Source organism: Theropithecus gelada, chromosome 11, assembly GCF_003255815.1.
Source record: "Theropithecus gelada isolate Dixy chromosome 11, Tgel_1.0, whole genome shotgun sequence".
Taxonomy (NCBI): domain Eukaryota; kingdom Metazoa; phylum Chordata; class Mammalia; order Primates; family Cercopithecidae; genus Theropithecus; species Theropithecus gelada.
The window spans coordinates 34653942-34664171 of NC_037679.1; the positions used below are offsets into that span (position 1 = coordinate 34653942).

Genomic DNA, 10230 nt, shown 5'->3' on the forward strand with positions numbered 1-10230 from the left:
TCTAAAGTCCTTAGGATCAGTAATTACTGAAATGCTAAGAGAACTGATGAAAATATACGATTATTTCTTAAAGAGATTCAGACAAATTCACTATGGGTTTACTTTTCATTACCTTCCTTAGGTTTCACAATTGGTTTTTCTTTAGGTGGAATAAATGCTTTGTTTCTTTCCTCTTGTTTCTTACTGATGGCTTCTGCTTGTTTAGCCTACATTAATAAATAAAAAATACATTAGTTAAATGTATTTATAGTTACATAATTCAAGTATCTATGAACTTTGCTATTAATCTTGTGAGCTAGACATAAAGTACCTTTATTGCTTCCATTTTCTGCCGCTTCTTCTGATTCGCCTTCAAGAAGTATTCACCACTAGCCAATTCTTTATCAATCTGTTGAAAACAGTATTTACAATTACATCAGAAATAATGTAGAGGAGAAGTCAGGTCCTAAGCAAGTCACAATATCCTTAGGGTAAAAACAATGCGGTCAAACTGATTTATTAATAAAAATGGTAGTGACATAAAGGAAGCAGAGTCTAAGCTGAGGGGAATACATACACAAAAGTGTGGAGGTAGGAAAGCACCTCCATGGAATACAACCCAGAGGAGTTCAGGGATACAGTATGGAAAGTGTGAGAAGGAACTGGAGAGTGAGTTTTGGGAAAATTTGAAGAAGCTTCAATGGCAGACAAAGTAGGAGGGATAAGATTTAGAAATGACTGTGGGTTTCCGAGAAGACTGAAAAGACCAAAGCACAATTTTAATGGAGAGGAATGAGGAATAGATGAGAGCCTGGAATAAACGTAGTGGCATGCAGAATAAAAGCCAGAACGATCAGGAATTGGTGACTAACTAGCAAAAGCAACAGCTTGTTCATTCAATATACAGCCAACATGTAAAATGTGTATAACCGACTTGTCTGCCACTTATACAGCATTATTATATCTAAGGCACTGTTCTAAGCTCTTTACAATTATTCATTTAATCCTCATTAACGATTCTTTAAGACAGGTATTATCATTACTCCCATTTTAGGTATGGGGAAACTTAAGTACGGATGGGATAAATAACTTGCCCAGTCACATAATGAATAAGTAAGAACAAGACAATCGAGACATCACTGTTTCAAGAAGCTTACACAGCTAAGGAAGAAAGATAAGTCAATTAACTCCAAGAAAGGGTCATAAGAAGTAAGGCAGCTGTTACGGAAGCATGGTTTAATGACTGCCTCACTCCCCTTTCCCTGCAACTACTATCAATTTCCTCCATGATCCAACACTTCCATTGTTTTTTCACTATGATCATCATTTTTCCCATCAATCATCAAATCTTTCCTGAAAGACTCCAAACATGGTTGTGGAAAAAAGAGACATAGAAATCAGTGAGTTCACACGCTGAGCAGAAGTAGAAAGGGAAGGCTTTAGGATATAGCCAAGGAAGGGAATAATGAAGCAAGAACCCCCAGGAGAGAGGTGAAGATGGAATTCAAAGAACACATAGAAAAGGCTGATGCAGGTGGAAGAAAACACAGACATGAGAGAGGAGGAAACAGAAGGGGTTCTTATCTGGTGGTCTCAAATATTTCAATAAAATGCAAAGTCATCTGCTAAACGTGGAAGGGCACTGAGAGAATTAAGAGGAAACATGAGTTCTGAATGAATTTAATCCAAAGATAAAACTTTCTCTGACCTAATTTGGTAGCCACGTTATAGGGAAGACAAGTTTTTAGACTGATCCAAGTCTTAGAGTTTTGCTGAGAAGGTGTGACAGAACTAAAAAGGGGCATGAATCAAAACAATGCTGTGCAAGAACAAAATGGCAACTGGTCATGGTGGGAAAGGAAATGAAGCAGAAGATAGTTGACAAAGTGGAAAGGAATCATGACTTAGAAAACTGGTGGGTGTTACAATTTAAGATTTCAGAACTAGAACAATCATAGAGCATACAGTCACAAGAATGTTGCCAAAGCAGAGGAAAGAGTACTGCAGACTAAATTGTTGAACTTTTATCCATGGAACATTTACAGTGGCTACAGGGACACAAACCGCCTGAATGCAGTTTATAATCAATGTGAAGGCCCCACTGCACACCCCCATGCACGCAGCTGAAAATATACCTATTTATATTTACCCTCAGTTTCTTATAGTTCTGCACACACACACGCAATATATATATACACATATCCCACCTGAAATAACCTTCAATAAAGTTTCCGACCAAATATACTAAAATAGATTCCCCTTCATGTAAAGTTCAACACTTAGTACTAACCTGACTTTCTGGCTGTGGTGGTGGGAATGGCGTATATTCTTTCTTAACAGTTTTTTTCTTTGGTTCCTTGCGTTTATTCACATTTTTATGTTTGAACTGCGGCAAAAATCTCTCCCAACTTTGTGATCGTAATTCAGAATCTTTTGCCAGCTCTCTCTTAATCATTAAGCTCTTTAGTCATGCAACAAAGTAAAAATTTTTACTTTCCAAAGTCACACATTTATCAAACTCAGACATAAATATTGCTTCTATAAATAATAAAAGAAACAGTTTCTAGTTTCTTTGGTGAAATTAAACCAATCACATAAGGAAAAAGATAAGTTATCACAAACATGTATAATTATTAGAAAACCATTAGAAATTTAATTACAAAATGCAGAATTGTTAAAATGAGATGAAAATAAAACTGACTTTTCAACTATTATTTCATTAAAACATTTAAAAGTCAACTTATAAAAGCCGGGAGGGTTCTTAATTAGCTGATATTCCCTGCAAACAGGAAGTTTTCAGTAGCAACTGAAATATCATAGAAAAAGACAAAAGTAAACTTTCTCATGATTACAGAAAACCAATACTTTCACATTTCCCTATTCCATTTAAATTTTAGACCTTGGAACATCAGAGGATACAAACCAGGGATCAGACATATAGCTTTGTTTTTATCTGCAATATCCCAATGTAACTCAAAATCACTTTCCCCCTAATCTAACAGTGACTTCATAACTTAAGTTCATCAAATTTAAGTGGATTGCTCAACAAACCCATCATAAAATAGTTCTATATACCATGGTTACATTTCCAAGAATAATCAAACTTTGTGCACACTGGGATATAATGGATCTCTCTCAAAGGGGCTACAATTTGAGTGTTAAATTCAAAAAAAGGTTTTAATGCAACATGAGATATTCCAGATTTTAACAGAAAAAGTCAGAATTCTGAAAGATCATATCTTTAAGTATATGGGTGCATAATCTAAGAAAACTGCACTGATATGATCTACAACAAATTCTGTGAAGCTTATTTTCATTGATTGGAACTATATAACACATTACACACTATCCCCTTCAGTAGTTTCCACACTGTGCTCCATAGAGAGCTTCCAAGAAGTACCTACAAAACTGGGGTAAAGTAGGCTGAATTCTACCCCCAATTTACCCAAAATAGCTCTGCTTTATCTGTTTGTGCATTAGAATTTCATAAAACATTTAATTTCAAGAAAGGATTCTGTAGCTAAAAGAAGTATGATAATCACTGGTACAGTTACATAGAATTACCACTCACTTTAATGTTATAAATTGGATGAATATTCTTCATAGTATCTAGAACTACTTTTCTAACCTGAAATTTGCAAAGAAAAATGAATTAGTCACAAGGATTTTAATGAGCTATGGAGGAGAGGATAAATACTGCAAAATATCTAATCAGGTAATGGGTATCAAATTAAATAATTTAATTAAATAATTAATCTAGATCTTTCATAGAGGCAGTCAAACCTCCCTTGAATACAATACAGTTTCTCAATTACTGCTAAAATGTAGCACAGAGAACTAATACAACACTGTATAGCAACATGATTTAGGAAGAAGAGGGCTGGAATACAAGGACTGCCACTGCATACAGGAAGGTCACTTTCCTGTTCCAGCTTTCTCATTTGTAATATAAAGATAAAATCATATACCTCAAGACTCTATTGTAAGAATTAAATATTTTAAAGACTTTATAAAACTAAAGTATTCAATATACTTAATTATTGCTCCATGAGAAAAGAGCAGACAATTTATGACAAAAAGGGCCAATAGGATTACTATTAAAGGCCCTGGAAAGGAAGCACAACCTCACAAGCCAGATCCAGACAGTAATAGTACCAAAAGGAGTTAAAAGAAATAGCATTGCTCCACAGATTTTCTCACATTTAATTTAAAAAGTTAAAGAAAATGTTCATGAAAAGTTATTAAACATTATACTAAAATTCAAACAAAAGAAAATATATCTTGAAGAAAAGTTTTCAGAGTGTGACCTCTACTGGCTGTACACACTACTGCAAATAACTGGAGTTTTGCTCAATTCTCCCATCATTTGGGCATATGTGACTATTCCATGTTTTTCGTCTGTGCTACAGACTGAAGATCTTAAATGCTCATTTAAATGTTATAGTGGGAGGAGTAATAGTGTGCGGACCTTCTAATTCAGAAATGGATGTCTCCATAGTTGCCAAGGTTGGCCAAAACATGTTAGGGTCCAGAAATGATGATTCCCTTGAATTATATGACATAAAAAGTATTTACTAATGGGAAATCAAAGCACATTCTAAAAAAATAAAATTATAAAGCATTATCCAATAAACTATATTATAACCAAATTATTTGTTCTCTGCTGAAAATGAATTGAAGATAATACATAGTTCTCACCTCTTTTAAGCCACTAAAAGGTCCAATGGCTGAAACTGTGTTTCCCTGAACCATAATGTAACAATTAGTTAAGAGTTCCAATGCCTGTATCAAGAGATCAGGTTAAAATTCATTACTCTGAAAAATTATTAAGGGAGAGACTCAAGTTTTCCACTAATAAAAAAATACCTTCAATGTAGATCCTTTGGGACCAATAAGCCGTTGTCTTCGTTTTACAAATCTCTCTTTATTCCTTACTAAAGAACCTATTTTAATGATGTCACATGCAACATCATCCTGAAGAATTCGTACTGCCTTTTGCAAAAAAAAAAAAACAAAAAACAAAAACAGACATTATCAACATTTTTTACAATTACATTTATTTTCCAAGCCCATGCTATTGTTATCTAAGCACAAATACAAAAACTTGATGGTGGAAGGCGGAAAAGATGGGATGTTATAGGTTAACACTGATGCAAACAAAGCAAAGTCTCTGTAATTTTAGATTTACCTGTTCAAATGAAACACTCCTTGCTAACAGTTTTATCAGATCTCTTGCCCTAATGATGATATATGGATCAAAAGTCTTCTTTGTAGTACGGACAGTCATGCTGCCTTCGATCAGGTCCAGGGTTGCATTAACATGCTACAAAAGGAAAGAGCAAACAAGCAGTTGTCTAAAAATGAGTTTATTTTTAGATAAATATAAAGCCTATCCTAACCAACCTATTAATTTCTGTCACCTCTCAATTCCTATCAATTACTTCCCTGAAGAAGCTAGGTAGTTAAGTATAAATAATGAATACTCAATTACTTTCACACTTTACAGACTATAAGAAACTGGAGCAATTGAAACCATTTACACTTGGTTTTAGAATACTTTGTACCCACTGGAATATAGATTGCCTCTAATTTTAAAATTATAAATGAAACAAATGGGGTCATACTTAAAATCTGACAAAGATAAAAATGTAAAGCTGTACAGCTTCCCTATTCTGGACCCAGCTCCAGTCTACCATCTGCTCCATTGGGTAAGAATTGACTTTCCCTTTCAAACTTTTTTCCTAGCTAATTAGGGGACTAAATACTAAGTAAAAGCAAATTAACATAGTTTCAGAAAAAAGCAACGATTAGAAAACTTAAGCATTAACTTTCAACAGGAAAAAACAGATTTCAACAAAGCAAATTAAAATGCTATTTTCTCACTTGTAAGCATAATCTCAAGAATATTTCAACATAGTTAAGTGTTGAACAATTCAATATATGGTTGGGTCTCTATGAGTTTACAAAAAAAAAAAAAGAGCTCAATCCCAGACGCAGCTATAAAACACAACCTGCAGCTTGCTGAGCCACCTTCACCCACAATGGCACAACCAACTCCGGAGCAGTCCCACAGTGAGAAACACATTTTATATCACAACCTAATAAATGTACACACACACACACACACACACACACACACAACTAAGCCAATATGAAAAAAACATACTTTTACCATGTGATATGTCATTTTCTAAAGGCTCCTTATGGCCATTAAATTGACTTCTCAATACACTAATGGGTTTCAATACCCAGTTTGGGGAAAAAAAAAATGCAGTTATCTAGGGGCATAGCATCAGCAATAAACAAGGAAAAGTTGGATACATCCACATCTTCCGTTTAAGATGGAAAGTAATCCAATTAGAAACATGACTCAGCTCAGACTGGGACAGATACATGACAACTATCATGGCTTGGAGCAGACATTCTGAAATTGAGACTTCACAGGTGAATTTCAGACAGTTGTGAAGCTCCTAAAATATTAAAGGTATGCAAATTTTTCAAAGTAATTTATTACTCATAAAATTAAAAACAAATGAACATTAGGTAAGAAGAAAACGTACCTAAATAGTTTAAAATACCAAAGGAACCAAAGTAACCAGCTATGTTACCACCATTAAAAAAAAAAATGCATCAGCATACATACACTTAAAGGCATAATAAGCAAGAGCAAAGTCTCAAATAAATGTATTATTATAAGATACACATACATGTTCATTCAAGGCTTTCTGCACCAATGGCCAACACTCTTTCAAGTAAGCTTCTCTGTATTTTGGGAACAAAGTTGAGAAACTGCTCTCCTCCAAAAGTCCTCTGGGATTGTCCTCTTTGGAAAAAGCTGGTTCCTTCCAGCCATCGGGAACAGTAAGGAGTTCTGATTCATCTACAGAAAGGAAAAAATTGACACATCACATTTTAACTGTCTTTTGGACACTTTATGAACATCCTATGCACATATTCATAAGCCTTCCAGTACTTCTTGCATTTCCTTTTCCCCGCTTTTTATATTATTCAAGAGTCGAAGAACATTCCTCTGTCATTATCAATTCACTGTATTAAAATTATCTGTACACACTTCAGTTGCCTCATAAGACAAAGTTCCTTAAGAGCAGAATCCCTCTTCATGCCAATTGGCATATGCCAGACAGTGAGTACTCCAGAAACGTGTACTGCATTACACTACCATAAAACTGAAGATCTCAATGCCATTTTGTTTAGTATTTTAAATACAATTAACCTTTCTGACTTTCCTGGAGTGTATGGAACTTGGGTGTGTGTGTTTGTATACAACTTCTGAAAGAGGATTCTAGTTTATCTTTCAGTTAATAATCTCGGGTAATTCTAGATTTTCCTAAGCGTTTTGAGTGCCTTATTTCCACATGCGTTTCATAACTATAAAAGGTAGAATCTGTATTATTCTCATTTTATAGAAGATAGTCTAAAAAGGCTAAGTGACTTGCCTAAGGGAACACAAAGCTGACTCAGCCTGGGACTCCTTTCACTACAAGAAAATGCCTAAGGGCCATAAATTATCTTCTGAATCATGTATTTAAAAAACTTGGTACTGAATTTTAAGAACTCCTTAAATTCAACAGCTATACTCTAATTCAGTTATACTAAAAGGTATGCTCCATAGACTTTCAGTGTCAGTATAAACTGTTAAGTCTGTCAGAAATGCAATTATTGGGCCCCACTCCAGACCTACTGAATCAGAATCTCTTCGACAAGGGACAGAAGTCTGTGTTTTACCATGCTCAACAGGAGACTCTTAAGCACAGTAAAATTTGAAAAGCAGGGCATTACCCTATGTTATCAACCTCAGACAGGTAAACTTTCTGCTTATACTCACATCCACTTTTCTATTTCTATTTCTGGTTCAAATCACAGACAATTCGCTAGTCTTCATATAAAGGATTCTCCAATGTCCTTTAAAGAACACAAATTCCACAAAAGTGATTACTTATGTATTATATACATTTTTTTTTTTTTTTAAGACAGGGCCTCGCTCTGTCACCCAGGCTGGAGTTCAGTGGCTCCATCCCAGCTCACTGCAGCCTGGACCTCCTGGACTCAAGCGCTCTATTCTCTTGCCTCAGCCTCGCAAGTAGCTGGTACTACAGGCATGTGCCATGTCTGGCTAATTTTTGTATTTTTTTTTTTTTTTTTTGGTAGGGAAAGGGTTTTGCCATGTTGCCCAGGCGCATCTCCTGGGCTCAAGCAATCCCCCCTCCTCAGTTTGCCAAAGTGCTGAGATTACAGGCGTGAGTCACTGCAGCTGGTTACTTACAATGCTTCCCTGACCAAGTCCCTATCCAATTTAAACACTTCAAAGGCTACGGATCAATTTTTTCAAAGTCCCCACTACAATCTCAGTAAAAAAATTGACAAAAGAAATACACAGGAGTTTCACAATTAAGGAAGGCCCAAAACATGTGAAAAGATATGCAACCTCATAGGTGATCAGAAAATGCAAATTAAAACTGCAACCAGATCCCATGTCATACCTACCAAAATGACAGAAATTCAAAATCCAGGTAACATCATGTATTCATATGAATGTAAGGCAATGAGAACTTTCGTCCACTGCTAGTGGGAACAAAACTGACACTAGCACTTTGGAAAAAAGTTAGCATTACTTACACACACCCTACACTTCAGTGATTTCAATCCTATGTTCACAACCTAAAGAAACCCTTGAACATGTTAACCAGAAGACATGTACAAAGATGTTTTAGCAGTACTGTTTATAATTGCAAGCAATAGGAACAATCCAAATGTCCACCGATTGTAAAATGAAAAAATTGGGGTATAGTCATACAAGGAAACACCACATAACAGTGAAAAGACTAAAACTACACCTACAAGTATCACCCTGTTTGAAAAACAAAGCTAAATCTAAGACACAGAAAAATGCATACAGTCCACTTTCATGTATATAAAATTTAAAAAGAGGCAAAATTAAGCCACTTCGTGACTACAAGAAGAGGAACAGAATGCAACGCAATTCAGAGTGGTTACTTGTGACAGGAAAAGAAAATATGATCTGAGAAGTGCAGGTAAGGGTTTGAGGGGTATGGTAATGCTCTATTTTACTTAACAGTCTGAATGCTAGTTTCTTGCATGGTTTTATTAAGCTACATATAAGTGTATCCTCTGCTATGTACGTTACATAATCATTTAATGAGCAACAACGAAGAAACCTTGAAAACTTTCCCAATGCATCTAAATTGAGAGTTCGATGTTTTTAACACTTCCTATGAGCCTGGTTGAACAGATCCCCAGGCTATTTCTGACTTCTCTGTCATTCATACTGAAAAAAACGGGTAAAACCAGACTACAACGCAGGAGTTAACAATTAAAAGGTAGCACAACCTAAAGAGTAAGGGCTGTGTCGTCTAGTATTTTAGCAATCTGACAAACAGGAATTGATAAATCTTTCAAAATGTCTTTACTGACAAACTAGAGCTAAGGACATGTCAGATAGCTCCTTTCCCCATATCTCACCCCATTATCAGGGTCCACTCCTGTATATCAGAACTACCTGCTCCCACCTCACCCTATTCCTCATTCCGTCAATGACTTTCAGTCCCCTGCAGGCTACAGGGTTCCGCGGCGCCCTCGGCATTTTCTTAATACTCAATCTTTTACAGAAGAGGTATTCAGCAACGGCTTCGCTTTGGGGACCCTTTAGCAAAAGGAATGAATTAGGAACACGTGGGTGGCACCATATCGGCCAGTCGTTCCTGTGGGCCCAGCCAACAATCTTATCAGCGATTATTGTGGTACTTAAATACACAGTACAGGCTCCAGCTGGTTTTATAAGTCCACAAGCAATGAGAAAAAAAAACATCGCAACTCAACGTCCACAAACCCCAGCCTTCGGTTCCCACATAACATCACCTTGGTTCTCCGGCTTTGTCTTCTGGTTACGAAATTCACTTTTTCCAGCCCCTTTTTCTCGCCGCTCTAAAGAGGGAGACGCCATTTTCAAGCTGCTTCCGGTGACGCCGGAAATGAAACTGTTCTTAAATCCTACCGGCTAAAACGCCTACACTCAAAATGAGTTCCGCGGAACTCAGACGAGGAGATCTGCGCAGTTTTCCGTGCGTACGTGCGTTAAAGCCCGCGCTTTTACACACACCGGAGGTTCTCCTACGTGGCCAATGAGGAGCTGGAGACTTTCTCCCAGTATGCACTGCAACCATGGAGTTTGCGTACTGGGATTTGTAGTTTAGCAGGCGGTATAGGCAAATT

General features: G+C 36.3%; 1 protein-coding gene across 2 annotated transcripts in view; it reads right to left on the reverse strand.

Moving 5' to 3' along the window:
- Positions 1-10003, reverse strand: part of KRR1 (KRR1, small subunit processome component homolog) — a 13779-nt gene extending 3776 nt beyond the window's left edge. Inside the window, exons 1-9 of one of the 2 annotated variants that reach the window (XM_025401886.1) lie at positions 9877-10003; positions 6687-6859; positions 5168-5302; positions 4846-4971; positions 4678-4761; positions 3551-3607; positions 2270-2440; positions 311-388; positions 113-206 (exon numbers count right to left, since the gene is read on the reverse strand). In XM_025401886.1, the coding sequence (XP_025257671.1) occupies positions 113-206; positions 311-388; positions 2270-2440; positions 3551-3607; positions 4678-4761; positions 4846-4971; positions 5168-5302; positions 6687-6859; positions 9877-9961 (1003 nt within the window). In that variant the 5' untranslated portion in view covers positions 9962-10003. The remainder of the gene's footprint in view (positions 1-112; positions 207-310; positions 389-2269; positions 2441-3550; positions 3608-4677; positions 4762-4845; positions 4972-5167; positions 5303-6686; positions 6860-9876) is intronic. The other variant, XM_025401887.1, reaches the window with a different exon arrangement.
- Between the last annotated feature and the right edge of the window lie 227 nt (positions 10004-10230).